We start from the raw sequence: 22,025 nt of genomic DNA on the forward strand, positions 1-22,025 counted from the left end.
AATAATGTGTAAACTCACGCTACAAATTACACTCATAAGCAGGGCCGGATTAAGACGAAACTGGGCCTGATGCTGCAGCGCAAAAACAGGCCTATTTTTTCTAGGCATTGGTACATATGCATTCGACACTCTGACTCCACCGTACACGCGTAATCAGACCGACCAAAGAGCCTTTATTGCTTTCGACGCAGTCAGCCAAATTTTAATGAACATGAACAATAATAACGACGTGTTATCGTAAAAACTCGAGAGTAACATCAGGCTATGTAACACCAACACAATTCAATACCAATATTGCCTGAAAAGCGGAGTTAATGAAGAAAAGGCTAATCCAGATCAACTTAACGTTGGCATATTGTCAATGCTGCGCTAGTGCTGCTTACTTATACTACTGTTTTTCGAGCCTTAGCAAGCACGAAATCTTCGATCATGTCAGTGCAGTCAAGGCTGCTCAGCACCTCATGTTCAATGCTCATAAGCGCCAGCATGTTTAGCCTTTCCTCCCTCATCGAGGACCGCAGCTCTCCTTTGACTTTTCCCAGTTTTGAGAAGCTCCGCTCGCCGGAGGCATTAGACACCATCAAGCACAGATAGATGCGCAAAGCAATCTCGACGTTTGGAAATGTTTGAGAAAGGTTCAACGACGACAAAAGCTTGTACATGGTAAGCTCTGCTGACTCGTTCACACTCACCGATTTCTGGGTGCGCATAAATGCAGCAAACTGTATGAGCTCAGCCACCAGCGTGTCTTCCAAGTCATCTGGATACGAGGAAACGAGATTTTGAGCTTTATTCTCGATCTGCTTTATGCTCAATGACGTTAGCTCCGAAAGAAATCCGAATGTTGTAGATATATCCTCATACGCCTTCATTCGCTTTTCCAGTTCAGCTAACAGTCTGTCGATCATGACCAGATATATATGGGTTTTGAATGTTTTCCCTAGGGGTGAGGTTTTCTTCGTTTGCAGCTCCTTCATCAGGCATTCGCTTTCGCTTACGGCCTCGACGTTCTTCAGCCTTGTATTCGCCGTGAGGAACCTTTTCGATCGCCATCTGCTCATACACGTCAAATCTGTCCCGTGCAAATTGAATCGTGTCGACCAGTGATGCCAATAAACTAGTTGCCGTATTCAGACTGACTGTAGGGTCTTGGAGGCTAATGCTCGTACTGTTGAGACGGCATAGGATATCGTTCCAGGCAGTCGCCATAACTGCTGTCTCAAGTTCGTCCATCCTGCGCGAAAATCCGTCGGCCTGGTTTCTCGTATCGGCCTTCTGCTCCTTATCTGCCGCAAGCTCATCCAGGACTTCTTGAATGCTCTTCCACCCTTCTACTAGCGCTTTGACAGCATCTGCACGTTCACACCATCGGGTTCCAGACAAACCTTTGAGCGTTAATGTGCAGCGATTCTTCAGTTTCTGCCAGCGATATGTCGATTCAGACAGGAAAACGTATAGTCCATTGACAAAATGAAAAAACCTGGTACAGCCAGCGCAGCTATTAACAGCCTGGTCTCCTACCAGGTTTAAACTGTGGTTGCAGCATGGAATAAAAGCAGCATATTTACATTCTCGCTTCACAATTGCCTGGACACCGTTGTACCCTCCTGACATGTTTGACGCATTGTCATACGACTGGCCTCTGCAGTTAGTAACATCCAAGCCATTTTCCTTCAGAAAGTTCAGAAGTATGCTAGCCATGTGCGTAGCGGTGTGTCTCATCATAGGCAAGAATGTCAGGAACCGTTCAACTGGACCCAACGGCAGAACATATCGAATAACAATCGTTAGCTAGTCGAGGTGTGATACGTCAGGTGTAGAGTCAATTGAGACAGAGAAATACTTCGCCTTCTTGGCTTCTTTCAGGATGGTGTCCTGCACCTTTTGTCCCATGAGCTGCACCAGCTCCTCGCAAATTGTGGATGACAAATAAGAAATGTGACCTTTCCCGCGGTTCGCATATTTTCTAATATGGCTAGCCAGCAGAGTATCGTACTCCGCCAACAACTCAATGATGCCAAGGTAGTTACCATTATGAGGGGAACCTATGATCTCATCCGCGCCCCTTATAGCAAGGCCACGCTTAGCTAGGAATATCAGAACGTCGATGAGCCGCTTTACAATCTGGCGCCAGTAACACCGCTCTTCCTCGACCTGTTTAGCGCTAGGTAGTCAACACGACCGGCCTCCCTCTGTCGGCTCCCAAAAGACAACATAGCCTTGCGATGACCATCGCTGCTTTCATGCATTTTTATTCTGGATTCGCCTGACCTCCAATTGTCGAAACCGCCGGATACGAACTTGGTTGCTTGAACAGCATTACCACCGAACAACTTGCATGCAAAGCAGAACACCTTCCCGGTCGAAGGCGAGTAGCACAACCATTGTCTATAGGATTTTTCACCATTGAGCGGATGCGTACGCACGAAGAAGGTCTTAGTGCATCGACGTTGGAATGATTCACCTAGGTATTGTCTGGCGCTCTCTTCAAACATCGATTCAGTGTGTTGGCAGTGTTTTGAACCTTTCTTGGCCCAATATTCTCGAGTGTCAGCGTTGATTTTACCCCACTGTCCTAAATCATTGGTGATATCCTCCAGCGTTTCAGAGTTAATAAAGCCGTGCATCTTATCTGCGGCTGAAGTAATGAAGGGCCCTGAAACAGCTCGAAAAGTGTTATAATTTTTCATCTTAAATAAGTAGTCTATGCCAAAATCTTGCTTTATCTTACGTGCCTAGGCGTAACACTGTGCCTAGGCGTGCGAAAGTCGGACTACAAATTTCATAATAAGAATTATTTGTGGGTTAATTAAGCAAAGGAAAACTGTTCAGCGTCCGGAAAATTCACGTCTGTTTTCGTCTGGGCCTATTTCAGGAATGGGCCTAATGCTGCAGCATCAATAGCATCCACCTTAATCCTGCACTGCTCATAAGTGACCTCAACATTTCAACGTATATGAGCAGTTTTAAAATTCACATAGTTTTAATTTTCGGATATGCTCAGCGTGAATAATTTTACAAAGTGAATCCCAAATTTTGAAACCATGCCAAAATAACAGAGATATCACTCCTAAAGCATAAGAAGAATTGACAGCCCCCCCCCCCCCAAACTGAGCAAGATTCCAGGAGCCCAACCTTCTAAGGGTTAAAAGTCATGTCGACTTATTCTTGATGCCCCCCTTATCGAAAATTGTTCTTTGTAGTACCGCTTCGAAGGTGGATTACGACTATGAACAAAAGAATAAATTTTAAACTTCGTATTTGTATTGAAAATACATGACGTAATGTCTTCCAACCTTATCACATTTTTTTCATTACGTAATATTTACCACCACCAAACCACTTTTGACGATCGAATTTGTTAATTTATTATTCGGTAAAATGTTTAGATGATGTCACGTCATTACGCTGATTTGAGATATAATTTCATTCATGACGTCGTATGGATGAAAAACTTTTACAAGTTTTATACTCTGCTGAGATTAAAGAAGAAACATAAATGATAAATATTGGAGAAATTGAGTCTCCTTTACAACTTAAGAATCGAACAACGCAAAACTGCTGAAACAAAACGTTTTGTTTAAGTGAAAGAATCACTGCAAGCAACCAATGCCAAAATGCGCGCGGAAGAAGTCATGGGAGTGTGAGGGATCAAAATTTTAACAGGTTGTTATTTTTCTACATCAATGTGACGTTAGTTAAAACTTTAAAAAGTCTACATCTTTGCTTCTGTAGAAAATCTTTTAATCTACTGTACAATTTAGTCATCAAGATTTTCCATACTTTTTTTAAAGAAAGAGCTTTTACCCCCCCCCCCCCCCCCCCCCCCTTGCAACTTGAGTTGACTTACTTGAGGTTGGGATCCAAATATTAAAAAAAAATATTAATATGTATTAATAAAAAAAAAAAATTAAAAAGATGATGCCCAAAACATTGGGGGGGCAGCTGCCCCGCCTGCCCCCCCCCTGCCGGCGCCACTGCTAACAATATAATCGAAACCGTTCAGTGATACAGAAATCATTTCAGCTTTAGATTTTACGTCTTGAAGCTGTTCAACATTGATGAGAAGCATCTGGAGTGACATTTACAGTGCAGTGTTTGAGAAATACTTGGAACTACACACTTCATTTAAGAATTTGTTTATTATTGAATTGGTAGGCTACATTTTTATTTTAGTAGTAAAAATGGGCCCCTCACAAAAGTGCAAAAACTACTTGTTTTTCCTTTACAATGTTTTGCTAGGGGGAAAACTTGTCCGACTACCCCCCACTCGGAGCCCCTATTCATAGGGGAAGAAGAAGCCATTCCCCATTGGAGCATGGATAGCGGAAAAGTCCCACGCCCATGCAAAGACGGTTAAGGTGCACCCACGCCTGTCTTTATAGTGTCAGGCGATGGGGCATGTGTCAGCGTCGGAGATGAACGCGTGGAGTTAGGTGGTATTGTGACGTTTGGCTTCAATCACCGCAAGCCCGCGCGAGAAACTAAATTAGTCTCGCGCTTGCCTTCAGATGATCTCACATTTTTTGTAAGTTACACGTTTCATTTTTTGACTAGGTTGAGAAAAATGCACCAAAGTTTTAAGTTGGTTGAGTTACAGGACGGTTATTTATTTTTTTGCTTATCACTAGAGAGAAGAAACTGAATTAATAAAACAAAAGTGCACAATTATTGTATCTCTTCATTTTGCAAGGCGTTGAAAACTGAGACCGAAGAAAGAAAAGTGAAGAACAAGTAGCCCGTTCGCGCACATTGGTGACCCCGACGTGATTTCTTTTCGACGTGATCTTTTGGACGTGATTACAATTTTTTAACGTTATAGAAACTACATTGAACAACCGTAAATACTTCAACGAAGCAGAGGAAGATGGACAAACAATTTCAAAGGAAAGTTCTAAAAAAGAGACGATTTTCCAGTCAATTCATTTTAAGAAGAAAGAAGGACTTACAAAGGAGAAGAGAACATATAAACTGAATATTTATTGTACTGTAGTTTGTAAACGAAAAATCTCAAACTAAACTTACGGATGCAAGCGGGTATATATTTTTTATATTGAGTGCAGTTTTGTTGATAAATTCGTTAGTATCGCTTCTACATGTCATTCAGGGTGTTGTTGTTAGCATACATAAGTAAATACTGTTAATTATACTTCATATATATTTAAAACGCTTTCCTCTACCCCGCACAGGTTCCTTTCTACACTTATGTACTGGCAGGATTGAATAACAATCCTGGCGGCGTCGCACCAGTCAGATTTATAATTCCGGATCGCTGTGGCACATCCAGAAAGAATGGATTTGTGGCCGATGAGATCCGAGCTGACAAATAAAAGCATTCGAGGGACCCTTAGACACGTGCGAGAGGTTTGATGGAATTGAAAGCAAATACTTGAGGATAAGTATTTAAGTATAAGTATTTAACAACATTACACACAGCACACCTGGTACTATGAGCTAAGTTGGTAAATTTTAAAGCGAATTGCTGTCCGATGAATTTCAGAGGTTTCTTAACAGAAATCTTACGGACGGAGTCATGTTATGCCTTGTACAAATCCTAGTTTGAACAACGTTTAGGTGATCTTCAGTTATGTTATTGTCGCTTTTTTATGTATTGCATTATTTTGTACATCATTTATCTTTTGTCGATTCACCATTTTTGTTTGGAATATCACATGGTTCATCTGGGGGAGGGCTGGTGTGACGTTTGGCTTCAATCACCGCAAGCCCGCGCGAGAAACTAAATTAGTCTCGCGCTTGCCTTCAGATGATCTCACATTTTTTGTAAGTTACACGTTTCATTTTTTGACTAGGTTGAGAAAAATGCACCAAAGTTTTAAGTTGGTTGAGTTACAGGACGGTTATTTATTTTTTTGCTTATCCCTAGAGAGAAGAAACTGAATTAATAAAACAAAAGTGCACAATTATTGTATCTCTTCATTTTGCAAGGCGTTGAAAACTGAGACCGAAGAAAGAAAAGTGAAGAACAAGTAGCCCGTTCGCGCACAGTATTTGACTATTATTCAGAATTCTGATGGCTGATTAACTTAGAAAAATTAAAAGAAATTACTTTAAAAAAAGACTTGAAAAAGTAAGATTAGATTTGTCCTTTTAGGTTGTGTCCAAAGGTTACAATTACACAAATATTGAAAATACTTATCCTCATTTTTTTAATTCTATAAGCAGCATCTTTTTATTGGCCCTTGTTGAGCCTTGATTGGCAATATTTGCAACTTTGAGTTGATCCCATTTTAGCCTTTTATCTTGTGTCGAAGCAAAGTTCGGTGCGTTTGAGATTATACTACTCTAGAATTAACAATTAATAAATGAATTGGATAATATCAACGACTGATTGGTCTTGGAATAGCAAGCAATAATATTCAAAATACTTTAAATGGCTGCAAGAGTCCATGAATATGAACAAGACTTTAACAACCGGAAAGACTTACTGCTCATTTTCTTCCGTTCTTGTACTTGAAAGGCGCCTATGGGGTCCCCATGTAACCTTTGACGTAATTATTACGTAGGAATCTTTTATAAAGCACTGGTGACAATAAACTTTCTCCAATGCCGAAATTAAGTGAGCAAAACCTTGTTTCTTTGACGATATTTTAACTTTATCTTGAAGTTAATATTCATCCAGGTGTAGCTTAAAGGAGATCAAAAAATTTAACTTAATTTGAATTTTAAAAATTGCACTAACTTTGCAGTTCACTGTGCTTAACTATTGAAGAGAGATATTGCAACTGCTGATCATGCACAAACTAAACAAAGCAGTAAACTTGTTTTAGCCTGATGCTGCGGTTCGCTGCGGTGGTGGAGGTCAATAGCTTTTAGAACATAGTTCTCTCGTCACTGCACTTGGCTTGGAAACTGCGCTCCGAAACCAAATGACACACCACTGCCACCACAGTGAATCCGCAGCATCAGGCCAAAACAGGTCGTTTTTATCTACACTTGTGAAGTAAGCAACAATCATGTTGCTAAAAGCGAAACTCTACCTATCAAACCAGTAAAAGGTAATCAAACACTTTGTAACTTTTCAGTTGACCACACTTTTCCATCGTGTGACAATCTGCAGAAATAGATTAAGCTACGAACCATCAAACACATTTTTAATTATTATGAGATGCCTCATCCGAGCATGCGACGTCCATATACATTTTCAAAAACAAAGTGCAAAATGTAACTTTTGATGTTTAACTTCTACAGATATTTCAAAGTAATTTCATTAATTTTTAAAACGTCTGGAGAGAGAAAAGATTAAACCACTGCAAAACATGATACAGAAGGTGCGTAGACGTTGTTTGCTTGAAAGCTTTTGCAAAGAACAAACGTTCTTTGATATCCATGTGGTGAAATGATGTAACACTTACACGATAGCACTTCACAATAGTTTTAAATATTTATTATCGCGGTACGATGCTGGAAAAAGAGCCGGTATTTTCTTATATTTGAAGCTCTGCTGCTTGTTAACATGTAAAACCAAACAGGCAAACAATCCTTCTGTGTTCTTTATTGCGTAAGGTGGTAAGCTAAAACTGCTATCTTGCATAAAGCCGATTGCATATCGCAATGAAGGTGAGTCCGATGATAATGTAGAAGGCTCTCAACATGACCTCAATAATGGGGTGACATCGCAGGCCAATAATGATACAAAATTGAAAAAGAGTCGATAAAAGACCTTGGCTATTGTATAGCGACAATAAACAAATCATACCGTTATTATTAAGACACCATCGCGTGCTTTTCAAAAGCGTTGAACCGACAGCTGCTGCTTCAGCGCCATTCAGACACTGCATTGCACCAAACCACACTGATACAACTTGTTAATATTAATGTTTAATAGCACTAGGTCTACACAGCCAGAAACAGTTCTCTAATTGTTTTGCAAAGCGTTTATGGTGAACAACAACTCATGCAATTGCGCACGTGATGTTGCTACTTTAAATGATTCTGATAAACAGGCATTTGGTGCAGCGGTATTTCTAGCACTTTTTATGAATAGAAGGTTGTTGTGAAGGTTTAACTTACAACTAAAGAAGGAATTGTACCACTTTTGCCAAACGCTTAGTCGTGAGAAGATCTCCAAAACTTTATTTAACAACCATAAACAAAGTGCTCGTACAATTACCGTTATCTTTAATACGTTTAGTTTTTTGACTTCGAAAACTTTTTTTCGTTTTGGGATTTTTTTATTGCTGACCACCGAAAGAGAAGTAGAATTTTGTGACGTCATTGTCAACCACACAACACCAAAGAAGGTGGCATGCTTTAGTACTTTTAATTATATACGTGGTAAATCATCGCCTGGCACAACAAAACATATTCTGATTCCTGAGCAGAAGTTAACTTATCGTATCACTGTGAATTGTATTTTAGTGTTAATAACAAAGCTTAATTTGTTGCAAAAGTTGTCTTTACTGCTAAATCGTTAGAACTCGTAACTCTTTTTGTGTGTTATGGTGTGTGTGTGGCCATTACATAAACTTTTCAGTGTATAAAAAGAGTCGCAGTGATGTTTATTTGGAAAGTACTTTCATTGGTAAAAAACAAGATGGATTGTGAGGGTTAGTTTCACAACTACCCACTCATCTTACTATCTTCACATGATCACGTTATATTTCTGTGCAAATTCCTGAAAAAGATGACCGTTTCTCATTGGCTGTCAAAATTACAGTATAATCGATAAACCTTGAAATTTGAAGATTATTATCTGTTCGAATTTATAGTAGGCTAACCACAAAAATCTAACATTTTCAACCTTCCAATTTTGTTGTTGAATGGGAAAAACAAAGTCTACAATTGAGACACCTGGCAGTCTATGGCCTATCTTGGGCTACTAGATAAGTGGTTAACCTTTTGCCTTGTTGGCATCACCTTGAAATGACCAACCAGTTCTTGCACCCCTTTTAGAATTGCCGAAAAGTTATAGTCATCTACAATTAAGAGTGCTTGTTGAAACCTTTAAACAAGCATAATATTTTGCGTTGTTTCATAACTAACCTTAATGACTCAGCATCTCCGCACCCCTGAAAACAGGTCTCGCACCACATAGTGGTGCGTGCACCCAGTGCCGGATTAACCATTAGCAGGGGCGCCGGAGCGATTTTTGACTGGGGTGGCAAGATTACGAAAAAAGGGCACTTTTGTTTACTACAAGGCCGATTTTTTTTCAAGTTTTAAGATCAGCTTACTATGTATTGCGTAATGATAGCCTACAATACAAGTGTCCGGTATGCAAAGAAGGGCATCATGCTATGTTATTATAGGCTTGTCATACGTCCCAGTTTAGACGGGACAGTCTCGATTTTAAGGCCTTGTCCCGTTGTCTCGCCCGGTTAACCAGTTTGTCCCGGAATTTTCCATTTGAGATTTGGAAAAAATTCTTGAGCTAGTCATTTTAACAATTCTTTCTCAAGTGGGTCTGCGAAAAATATCAACAAAATGTTTCAGAAGCAAATGATCAACATCGACTTCTTTTTCGATGAGGACTTTTTGGTAAAGAAATAGCGTACATGTCTAAGAGTGAGAGGAAAGAATCATGGCAAAATGCAACGACATCTCTTGAACAAAAGTGAACTTTTAACAAAAACATAACCATTCCAAACTTTCAAAACCTTGTCGAGTTTGTGCTTTGTTTGCCTGGGACATCAGCACCAGTTGAACGAATTTTTTCATTTATGAACAATATGTGGTCTGATGACAGAGGCCAAATGCTAAAACAGAATGTCAAAGCTCTCTTCACTTGCAAAATTAATGTTAATTTGACATGTATTGAATTTTATGAAAAGATAAAATCTAACACTGTAGCCTACTTTCGAAAAAGGAACTTAGCACAGAAAAATATTATTAGGCCTGATTCATGTGTTCATAAATATTAAGTTCCCATGTTTTCGTTTGAGAAATATATTGGTAATTTTCCCATATTAAATAATTAGTTGCATTAAATTATTTTGTATTAGGCCTACATCAAGATTATTTGCAGTTTTCAATATGCGTCCCGGATTTGCATTTCTAAAAAATGACAGCCTATGTTATAATGATGTAGCCTAACCTACTGTCAAGCCTTAAAGCAGCCTGCGGCCATGGCCGCTAACGCGCTAAGTAGTGCTTGAATGACCGCCGGTGCTACCTCCTCAATCGGCCAAGTTTGGCCGCCAGTTTCTTCTAGCCAATTACAGTCAACCCCGCTTAATCGGCCCACGTTTAATAGGACCACCCGCTTATTCGGACCATTTTGCACTGGTCCTGAATCCAAATCCATTTTTCTGTACATTTTTCCCCGCTTAAACGGACCACCCTCCGCCCTAAAATAGGCCTTTATGATTAACAATTTTTTACTTTTTGTACATTTTTCTGCGAGGTGCGCGTCAAGAGTTGTTGATGGGCAACGTGCTACGTTCTCGCTAAGCCATTTTAAAGTGAAGTAGGCTACAGATAAACAAACGCTTGTTGTCACGTCATAAGGTCAATTGTCATCTATCAGAATTGCAGTAATTGTGATGCAGCACCAGTAGCGCACCCAGAAAAAAATTTAGGGGGGGGCTAATTCAGAAATGTCGGCCGAGTGATTTGCGATAATAGTGACAGTAGGCCAATGCCCATCAGTGCCGGTCTTTGGGGTGTGCAAACCGTGCGATCGCACAGGGCCCGCAAATTAGGGAGCCCGCAATCTACTCAGAAAATGCAGTAATTTTGTTATTTCCAATGGAAAAATTCAACAAAGTGAATTCAACAAAGGAATTAGCAACAAGAAAACATAGAGACTCAACGGGTGCAACCTTTTTTGTCCCCTGAATATTTCGTATCCTGAAAAGATCGAGAAAAAAAACAACAGAGCCGAAGTCGCTGATCGGAGTTGCCGCAAACATTTCAAAATTTCTCTTGATCTTTTCAGGGGACGAATTAAGTCGAAATTTGATTTTGTTACTCCGATTTCAGGGTACGGAATCGGGGTAAGAATTTTTTAGGGGACGAAATAGGTTGCATCCAAATCAACATCGAGACATAGCTTTATATTTCCGAAAAATGCTGAGGAAAGCATGATCTTATCCTTTTGCTATGCCACCGGACAGCACCACTTTACAGTAATATTCATACCCAAATTTTTGTTGAACATGCTCTCAGAATGCCCAAATTCAAAGTAATTTTTCAAAATTTTCTAGAGGAGGACCCCCAGACCCCCCGCCACAAGGTGGCCTTCGGCGATCACGCCGTCAGGCTTCGCCCGCCGACCGTAAGACCACCCCCTCCCTTTTCAAAATATCTAGCTTCGCTACTGAATTGGATCATTGTCATTGGGGCCAGCAAAGTATATTCCGCATAGGGCCCGAAATACCCTAAGACCGGCACTGTGCCCATCCATTTGATTAATATTTAAAGGCACTCACGGCCCACTACCCACCGGTTTGCCGATACATCAGGATTCGTTCTCTCAAATCAGATTAGAAGTTGGCCTATAGTGAACCCCACGCTATTAGAACCATCAACACTCTCATCCCTACGTCCACTCTCGCAATCTTCTATAGATCTCGACTTTTCGTCATCTAGACCTATGACAAGATAAAATTAGCTTTCCGTTTGCCAACACAGATAAGTGCGAAACCAACAACTAGCACGAAAACAGTTTAAAACAAAACACTAATTTTGTAAACAGTAAATATGATGTGGACGTTTTTCCTATTTACAAAACATTTAGAATTAGTTCGTATTTTCAATTAAAGTCCCAGACGCCTTCGTCTCTCTGCTCAAATGTCGTAGGCCTATACAGTTTTACATGTCCGTGTGATTTGGCATTGACGTATGACGCTATGGTACATCGGTATGTCCAGTTGTCCACCAGACATTTGACCACGAGAGTACGGGAGCATCTGAGCTTTAGGGAGTTAAAGAAAGGTGCCATCAAAGACCATATCATGGAGTGTTCTTTTTGCACAGATCAAAAATTCTCTGCTGACTCATTTATAATTTTACGCAAAGGAAAATCCCAATTTGACACCAAAGTTCAGGAAGCATTGTTAACGCTATACGCTACAACCCAAATTTAAACAAACAATTATTTGCTGGAGGCGCGTCCATTCTCCTCAACATTTAATTGATGTATCACGTTCCCTGTGGTGCAAATTTTTTGTAGTTATTTATGTAGTTGCCTTTTCCTAATGTAAATTTACCTTCAAGAAGTTGAAATTTATTGCATTTATTAATTATTTTCTGATTCTTGATTAGGGCTTAAAATTAAGCCGAAAACGTTCGACTATTAAAATTATTTGTACGGCAATTATGTAAAATATATTGTTATAATGCTCGGTTCTGTTGTATTGTTGTGTCTTATTCATATCTAACCTGTAAGCAAAAGGTATAGCCTAGCCTACATAGGGAACATACAAAAACTTTATTTTTTGTGGCGAGTTTGGGGGGGGCTTGAGCCCCCTTAGCCCCATGCTGGGTGCGCTACTGTGCAGCACCGAATACTGTATTGTTGATGGTGTTTTGGTTGTGTTTATAGCCGCAATTGTAAAATGCTTAAACTATTTTCAAAAACGATGAAAAAAATAACGAAATTCGTTCTCCCCATTTAATGGGACCACCCGCGTAATCGGACCAATTTGGCTTGGTCCCGATGTGGTCCGATTAAGCGGGGTTGACTGTATTTAATTTCGCAATAGAATGATCGTGGATTAACTGTCGAAAATATGTAGTATCAAAGAGTGGCACAAAATTAGGTCAGCGCGTCATAATCGCCACTGTTGCATTGTGCGGGAATATTTGTTATTGATGGAATATATCCATCTGCGATCACCAGCGCTGTAAGTCTTGCTTGTAATTCCCGACGTTTATTTTAACAAAGTCTTAATCCAATGTGCTCATTTACATCAGTTGGCAATATTGTCGTTTTTATGTCGATTCGATGTTGTCGGAAATTGAATCGTTGTTAAAAAGGAGAACTAGGTTAGTTGACATCCAAGCGGAAAATATTTTTTGATCATATTTTGCAAATTTATGCTTCTTTTAGTAATGTCCTTCACATCATTGAAATACTTATTACCTTGCCGTCATCGTCAACACATGTCGAACGTTTCTTTTTTTTGCTAAAAAAAAATTCTAGAGGAGTGACGAACTTCTTTAAAATCAGCCAGATTGGAAACACTCGTGAGAGTGTCGTTAGATGGTCCCGCAGTAGGCTACTGGATTACAATCCCGATAAAGCAGTTATTGCGTGGTGCAACGATTTTATTGTAGTACGTCACCCAGGCCCAGGCCCGGATTTAGGGGGGGACAGAGGGGGCAGTTGCCCCGGGCCCCTCGACTTTTGAAGGGCCCTCCTATGTGGAAAAAAATGTGATTTTGTGTTATTTTTTTCCTTTTGGCCTTTAAAGTTTCTGCAAAATGCTGTGCAGTACTGGACTGATGCTACTGTAGACGTAGAGACGGTTTATCGCGCCATGGGCGCAAAAAATTTTTTTGCACGGGGGCCCCCCGATCTAAAAGTGCCCCGGGCCCCCCATCAGCTAAATCTCCTTGTCCAGGCCCAGACTTCAACAACGCTAAGTGATCATTTTAGCATTGTTGCAAGTTAAATTCTATTTACTTGTGCTATCGTTATTTTTATTTTGTATTTTGGCCTTCAAGCAGGCAGATTTGGCCGCCGAGAAGGAGCTCCTAGTAGGCCACGATGGCTGCCGAAAAAACAACAAGTTTTAAGGCGAATAGCAGAAATTGTTATATTGCAAAATGTGCAGTAGCTTACATGACTTTAAAAGGGCACCATTGCCTCCCCTGCCCCTCCATCTGCAGAAAAATTGAGGGCAGGGGGGCATCCGCCCCCCTTGCCCCCCCGCTTCCGGCGCCTCTGATATTAGGCAAAGTAGGCACGTGCCTATAGGCCAGTCAAAAATCCAGGCCACTTTAAAATCAGTAGAAATTTAGTCATGTTTTCAAAATAATTATTTTCTAAACTACGGTACTAAGTATTTATCTTAATAGTTTTGTTTTTCCAGATGAATTAAAGGTTTCAAAAGAATATTTTGCAGCGCTTCAATACTAACAGCCAGTTGCTTCAAAGTTCCACTATTGAACTGACACCAGCCATTGGTCTGCTGAAGAGCTTGGATAAATTCTTGGATGAATGCAGAGAGAATTTTGACTGTGATGAGCAGCAGGCAAGTGATCGCGGTGGCAGCAGAATATAGGCTATAAATCTGAAACTCGGCGAGCACCAAAGCGGCAGAAGCATGTCCGCGATGGAGCTGCTACAGATGATGTGGAAGGAATGTCGGGCCAGCAAAAATTAAAAATCAACAGATTTTATGTGATCATCGACCAACTGAAGAGCGCACTACAGAAACGTATCGATGCATATTCCATGGTGCTGCAGAGGTTTGGAGTTTTGACAGAGTACGACTCCATGTCTGTTAAAGACATCGATGTTGCTGTTGCAGGTCTGGTTTGTGTGTATTCAAAGGACCTTTTTTCCGACTTCTCATCAGAATTTCATCAGTTTATCTGCTGGTATAAAGACTATAAAGAGCAAAGACGCAATGAAACAACAGCAACAGGAAGTGCCCAGAAGATGTTTAAAATGCTGCACACTACTGGTGTTTATAATGCATTTCCGAACACTGAAGTAGCACTTAGAATGTACTTGTCTTTAATGGCTACGAATTGCTCCGGAGAACGCTCGTTTGCACAACTAAAACGAATTAAAGACGTTAAACGATCAACAATGTGTCATCAATGTCTTGGTACACTGGCACTTTTGTGTATTGAAAGCGATCTACTACGTAAGATTGACCTCCAAAAATTAGCGCGTTTTCAATCGCAAAAACGCGCAAAGTTGTTATTTAGTTAGACATATGGCCAAGTTTTTGCACGGTACCCTGTGTTATAGTTGCAACAACAAACTTTGTGACAATGATTTGGCAACACTGATAATTCTAATTTTTTTAGTTGGCAACCCTGATTTTCAGGCCACTTATAAAATATGCCTACAGGCCAGCAGACCCTTAATCCAGCACTGTGTGCACCCCTGGTTAAGAACCCCTGTACTAGATCCTTTTCATATTTGTCTGTATTTGAGATGCTTTCCTATCTTAGACAATCGATGATTTACTGCTGAATACTTTTAACTGACATTTACGAGGATTGAAAAGAACATTTCTGGAGCAACTGTCGGAGGCTCAGATGCAGATATACAATAAGCAGAAAGCAATAGTGCTTGGTGAAATAGTCAGGCACTTAAGGGTTAAGTTGCCCAAAACAAACATTCATAAAAAAAAAACATGGAAATATAGGCTATAAGGCTGCGAATTTGGACGAAAAGTGTATTCCCACTTTAGTGTTGGGAAATGTTTGAGAGTTGCCAGATTTTTATACACTTTTGTCCTTTTTTTTTTTAAATTTCATTTAAGCTTTGATAGGCGATTTTCACAAAAATCAAAAATACCAAACATTTTTGTTTTCTTGTAAAGCTTTAGAGTGCAATTGACCTACAAAGAGCACGAAACAATATTTTGAAAAAAGATTGCAAATAACAATTTCATTATTCATCGCTTGTATCAAAGCAGAGTCGGTCTTTTTTTTTAATGATCCCGGCTCCGGACACCCCAAAATCCTTCTGACTCCAACATTTCACAGTCCTGGAAATACAACAATACACAGAGATGTGGTATCCACCAGAAATTTAACAAGGTATTGTGAGTTGTCCTTTCAGGTTCGCTATTTATGTAATTAGAATAGGTACGGTAAGCTATGCATTTTTTTCAAGTTTTCAGACTTAAACCTATGGCAATCATAAACTTACGTTATGACTCGTGTTTAGTTTGACCGTTTGAGAAGCCAGAAACATTGTTGAGTGTGTTTGAGCATGCTTGTATTTGCATCGATAAGCCACATAACATAATATTTAACACAAAAAGTAGTCCGTATAATTTAGTAATTTACAATTCTTTCAAAAAGAATTTGCTGAGTTCTTCTGTAGCCAAATCCGAAATTTTCAAATTTTCGAGATTCTCGATAAAACATCTTCCCAATATCTTTGAAAAACTTCAGAGTGGCAAAACAGAAAAAACATCAACATTTATTTTGCAAACCATCGAACTTCTTTTTGCTTTAACCAAACGCGAATAACAGCCAAAGTATCTCGGATATTCAATGCGATTTGAAGCTAATTAGCAAGCTCTTTAGCGAGCTATAGTGTAAAGATGTTGAAAGTATTTCTTCCGCGAGGAGTACAAATTCATCACGTAATATTTTGCCACTTGTTCTATTATTCAAAAAAACTATTGTTCAGAAGCTAAATTGGTTTTGAATCTTTATCCTCGGAATGACAAAGTCTTTGATAAGTAGTTTTTGGAAGTTCGGGCATACTTGTAGAGGCTTTTGACGCAGGGCCGGCCACCGAGCTTGATAGAGAGGAGTTTTCGATTGTTGAAGTGTTGTTACCGGAAACTGTTCCAGCAATTTAATAAATAATTCAATAACCAATTTGTGTTGATTTGCATACAATATTTTGATAAGATTTGAGCAGGCCTAAGGCAAAGTGGTATGGGCGAATTGAATTTCTTCAATCTTACGAACAATTCTGAGAAGTTCAAATAAGACAATTATTTTGAGCTCAACATGGACATCTTGCGGTTAATGTTAGTGAGGTCTGCGAAGCAATGTTTTCAAGGAAATTTTAAAAACTCCTGTAGACAATTGGCTTCCGAGAAACTTTAACCTATGCTTTAACTATATGCTCTAGTGGGACTGTATGCTTCATTGCTTTCATTTAAATTATAATATTTATTCTAATGGCATTGTTAAAGTTTCTGCCAGAGACAAAGAGAGTTTTCTAGACAAGGCGCGAGTAACAGATAAAAAAAGAAACAATTTTAAATTTATTTAAATCGGATAAGCTAAATCATTGTCAACTATTTGACATCCATGCTGATGTTTGCGCCTTTGAAAAAACAATTTGGGGACAATTTGATTTTGACGAATTATTTTTAAAGAAAAATAAACAATGCGAAGTTTGAGATTTGAAAAACCAAATATGGTAGTTGGGGTAAACTACATTGCCCCATAGAAAATTGGGTGGTTTTTGAATCTTTATCCTCGGAATGACAAAACCTTGATAGACTATTCCAGATAGTTTCGCATACTTGTAGAGGCTATTGGTGGCATTCTTTGAATAAATATACTTTTCTGTCGCTTGATGGCCTAGTGGCCAAGTAACTTTCAGTGCACGTGACCGCCATCATCAAGCTTGATTTTGCAAACGTTGGACTTAAAAATGTTTTAGTTCAAAACATCAAATCATTTTCTGATTGCAATGGAAAGATGTATTTCGAGTATGGAGACTTTACATACACGTCCATAGTTGTGAAATGACTGATATGAAATTTATTAGAAAGACAGTAATTATTCTTTCTGCTTGCTATTTTACCTGCACAAAATTTGTAGCCTACTTATTTACTTTGAGCTGGGAGCATGGCTGGGAGTAAATTTTCAAATACTTGTCCAAGATTCCTGGTCATTTCCCTTTGTCTATATAATCCAGAGGAGGGTAAACTACGGCCCGCAGGCCGCATGCGGCCCGAAGCAACTTTCTTTGCGGCCCGCGAAAGCCTGAAGCAATCATATAAAAAAAAAAAAAAAAAATTGCTTGAAAATTTTAATTACCCTACTACAATGACTTAATTAAACTTTTTCTTGGTATATTTCATCTTGATAAAGATAAATTATAGATTTTTGTCGCATTGTGTTCTTTAGTGATGTGCAGTTTTCGCAACATGTATCATGTCATATTGTGTACTCAGCTCAGCCATCTTGCATTGCTACTATGAGTGTCAAAGCAGCCATTGCTAAACAGTTGATCACGTCACAATGGAAATTTCTGACTTCGCCCTGTCGAATCACAAGACTTTCTTTTTCGTTTTAGTCTTCTTGGACCAAAGCCAAAGACTCTTGGTAGAGAGAGGAGCCGCGATTGCGACAGTTTTTCTGATTATGTTAATTCGCTCACAAATGTGTTCTGGTTAATTCGCTCAAAGTGCGTCTGGCAACGTGTTATCTTGATGTGTGTTGTATTCAAATAAATAATTGAGACAAACATATTGTAACCAACACTTTTATGAAACCCATGTAGGCTACTGTAGGCTATATAAAATCTCCATTTCTTTGGTCACTTTAAAACTAAATAAAAGCTTGTGTTTTGACTGTTTTAGATTTTATGTTTTGGCTTATAATCTTAATTATACTATAGTGCGGCCCTCGAACAAATTTACATTATGAATACGGCCCTCGAGAGAAAAAGTTTGCTCACCCCTGAATAACCGGTTTGCGTGTTTGTAATCCGCAGATCGCTGCAGCAGATGAAGTTTGTTAACCAACCAGAACACAAGATTTAAACAGCTGAGTGCAGTCATGCGACTCATGCACGATATGACGTTAGAACGTAAATTAAATGGTTAGTTGGATTTAAATCTTTGTCCTCGGACCGGGAAAGCTTTGATAGGTTATTCTTGGTAGTTTCGCATACTTGTAGACAGATTTTTTTTTAAGGTTTGGTTTGGGTGACCGCTAAGTAGTTTTAAGAGACCGCAAGTGTTTCATTTAAATACCAAAAAATAGCCCATAACAACATACAACCAACGCTACATAAAATGAATTATTCGACAAGGCACAGCTTAAATGATTGTGATAGCGACCAAATAGCCTGCCCAAGCCCAACACGGCCGCCAAAGAAGTTTGCTGCACAATCAAACAAAGTGTGCTTGTTGGCTTCTGCTTGTTATGTTTCCACACGTAAAAACTGATCATTATGCGCCATAAATCAGAAATAAACATTGACGAGTATCGAAGGTGCACTTCTTTTGTGAATAACTCTTTGATTCAGCTGTTAGCTGTACCTCTACTTATTCTTTTTTCTGGACGTGAACTCTTGATCGTAGGCTATATTCGTATTATCGACAAGACATAGCGAGAAACAACCATTACTTTTCTACTGTAGTTGCAAGTCCAAATTTTGGGAAACCGCTGGAGAAATTTGGGGGACCGTTTCGGTCCCCCAAAACACCTTTAAAAAAACACTGCTTGTAGAGGCTCTTGACGCAGGGCTGGTTGCCGAGATTGACAGAGTAGAGTTTTCGATTGTTGAAGTCTTGTTGCTGGGGAATTATTCCATCCACTATGCAGTGGCGTAACAACGCCATTTACCGTCCTTGGATTTTTGCACGAAACGCCGCCTCCTTCCCCCTTGGACACCGTCGTAAAAGCTGATTAAAATTTCACACAATAGAAAAATTAAAACAGTTTTGTTCAATTTTATTAAAAGTTCAAAATAAAATCACTTCTTACTCAGACAGCTGAAGGATTGTTTGTCTCCTTCTTTACTTACTCTAATCGTTGGCTTGAATCGCCCTTCTTTATTCTGAAACCTTTCGGGCCCTAGTTGGTCATCTCAACTCTCATGTTATGAGTTAATGTTTTTGGCCAAGTAGCCACATCATTATGAGAATAATAAATATCATCTGTTTTATCTTTATCTGAAAGTGTTTCATTCATAGGCTGACTTCTTTCAATGATCACTTGGTTATTGTTTTGCTCGAGGTACACTTCTTCTGTCTCAACTTGAGGTAGCGATTTACTGTGGCTGCTAATCTCTTCTGTTTTTTTTAGCAGAGGCAATTTTTACGAACTTCAAAATGGCTCTTTCATTCTTTTTAGTTCTTCTTCTCCAGCTTTCTTTTTCTTTCTAAAAAAAATCTTCACTTCCTGTTACTCTCGTCATAGGCAAAAATTAACTTAAAAAAATTGCAACTTAAATCTTGTTCTGGAATCTGCAGCACATTATTTAAAAACAATAACCATAATGGCAAATTTGCTGAGTTAAGCTAAGTGATCTATTTCAAACCTCAAACTTTAAACCTTTCACTAACTTAACCCATCTTCACACATGAAGATGGAGGAATCCCAACTATCTACCCCAGACAGATGGTGAAGGTGGCAGTTGACTCGATGACCTCACGGTCCCTTCCTGTCTCCTCGCAAAAGTGAAATAAACTTAAAACTAATCTGAATTTAACTACCAAAGCTAAATTGACTGAGCAATGCTATAGCTTACAAATTACAACCGACGTTCTATCATTACTTCAAAGCATGAGTATGAGTATCATTAAACCTTCACAAATACCACATGGTGAGGCACAATCTAAAAAAGTTGCAAATTAGTTTAGAGGCATAACTTGTTTAATTTTTTGGCTTCACATAGATCAGTGTTAACTTAGGTCGTTAAGTCTGCTGACTCTCCCCGAGAATAAATTAATGTGACTGTTTTTGTTCGTTTAAACTTTAAAATGTTATCACATTTTGCCGCCCTCTAGCAACGTGCCGCCCCTGGATTTATCCACAAGATCCAATGGGTATAGTTACGCCACTGCCACTATGTGACGCTGAATGGAGAGCAGTCCTTACAATGCGTTGCTCAAGTGCACATCCCGAGAGTAGAACCTGCGCGGTGATCTTGAAGCTTCTTCGTTCACGAAGCCACGCGCTAACCAACTGAGCTATCGGGCGGAAATAAACGTTTCTCTGTCGCCAGCGAGGCCTAGAGGGTTAGGGAATAGTCATTTCGATAATTTTGATTCGATTCCCCGCCCTGCCATTAGACCTAGCCTACTCTTTTTTCTCCTGTAATTACCAAGCATAGTTTAAAGCAAAAATCAATTCCTTGGCTGAGTGGAGTGCTAGAAGACTCACAATGCTGCAGTCAGCTGGTTCAGTGAGAAAACTATTCATGTTAAACTGAATGCTTTTCAGAACCTTATAACAAGACATAGTTCAATCCTACCATTGGAAGAGGTAAATTGTTAACTTAATGTAAGCTACAGAGTGGCCTAACAAAGGTGGAAACACATTTTCCGACTCCTAAATTATTTGTATTTATTGCAGATTTATAGTAGGCTATAGGCTAATCATCTTAGATTACTAACATTTTTTAAATTTTAAGGACAATTAAAGTTACATCCATAGCAAAGTCTTTAAATGAGATCATTGAAACGCGCTGTCATAAAGGGATATCCCCTGATAAGATATTCAAGGTTCTGAGAGGGTTGTGAGTCGTCCTGGTGTATACAAGGTAGTAAAAAGGTTCAGAGCGACAGGTAGCTGCTAATCAAATGTCAGGAACACCCCAAAGAGGTCCGTATCAAAACCAAAAAACTCATTAAAAACATTAGAGAAAAGTTGCAACGGAATCCCGGAAGGAGCACCAATAAACTTCCTATAGAGGCACATGTTAGCCGTTCAACTGTCCAGAGGGTGCTGGTAAGGAGTCTTAAGGTCAAGCTCTACAAAATTACCAAACGACAACTTCTGCTACAAAGAAGAAGTTAGAAAGATTCTTCTGAATAACCTCCTTGATGGCACGCAGCCACAAGTTCTCTAGGCTGATGAGAAATTATTCACCATTCAAGCCAGCCAAAGTGATCGGGTTTAGATTAAAACTAAAGATTTAGTGCCTGTTGAACGTCGAACTTCATTCAGGAGGCTTCGGTAATGTTGTGGACAGGGGTTACGTCCATAAGTCTCAAAAGCCCTTTAATTTTCACAGATTTGTCATCGAGGCTGACGTCAAAATCAACCAACATGTTCATCAACTAAGATGTCAAAGAATGAAGTTGTTCCTTGGGTGCAAAAGGTCACTGGAACTAAAGGAATTACATTTCAGCAGAATGGAGCAACCTCTCACGTAGCCAGATTAGTCCGGGGCTAGTGCAAATTCTGGCCTCCATCATCTCCTGATTTAAATCCAATGGACTTGGAAATATGATCTATCTTGGAGCAGAAGTCCTACGCTGTATCCTCACCTAAATGTTGAGGTTCTAAAGCAAAAACTGGCCAAATCTAAGGTAGAAATTGACACTAAAGCTGTGTGGCACGTGTGATCCCTCGTCGCCAGGTTATCAAGAAGAGTGGATATGTTGAATAATTTGCTCAATGGTTAAGCGCTCGATTCAAGATCACACGGCGCTGGAGGTGTGCGC

At 39.4% G+C, this 22,025-nt stretch overlaps 2 protein-coding genes across 2 annotated transcripts; both read right to left on the bottom strand.

Moving 5' to 3' along the window:
• Positions 1-383: 383 nt before the first annotated feature.
• Positions 384-872, bottom strand: LOC145786887 (uncharacterized). Its single transcript, XM_082598627.1, has one exon. The coding sequence runs from the start codon at positions 870-872 to the stop codon at positions 384-386; it is 489 nt and encodes a 162-aa protein (XP_082454753.1).
• Positions 873-1,791: 919 nt separating this feature from the next.
• On the bottom strand, positions 1,792-2,627 carry LOC145786888 (uncharacterized). Its single transcript, XM_082598628.1, has 2 exons — positions 2,465-2,627; positions 1,792-2,087 (listed from the first exon to the last, which is right to left on the bottom strand). The coding sequence occupies exons 1-2, from the start codon at positions 2,625-2,627 to the stop codon at positions 1,792-1,794; spliced, it is 459 nt and encodes a 152-aa protein (XP_082454754.1).
• Positions 2,628-22,025: the final 19,398 nt, after the last annotated feature.

Source organism: Aplidium turbinatum, chromosome 17 (assembly GCF_918807975.1).
Source record: "Aplidium turbinatum chromosome 17, kaAplTurb1.1, whole genome shotgun sequence".
Lineage (NCBI taxonomy): Eukaryota > Metazoa > Chordata > Ascidiacea > Aplousobranchia > Polyclinidae > Aplidium > Aplidium turbinatum.

Bases quoted from the DNA above. Each gene is read 5' to 3' on its own strand.
- LOC145786888 (XM_082598628.1), bottom strand. From the start codon at position 2,627: ATGCACGGCTTTATTAACTCTGAAACGCTGGAGGATATCACCAATGAT. The intron at 2,088-2,464 runs GTGAATCATTCC...TGATATTCCTAG, and splicing joins GAGCGCCAGACAATACCTAG to CTAAGCGTGGCCTTGCTATA.
- LOC145786887 (XM_082598627.1), bottom strand. From the start codon at position 872: ATGAAGGCGTATGAGGATATATCTACAACATTCGGATTTCTTTCGGAG.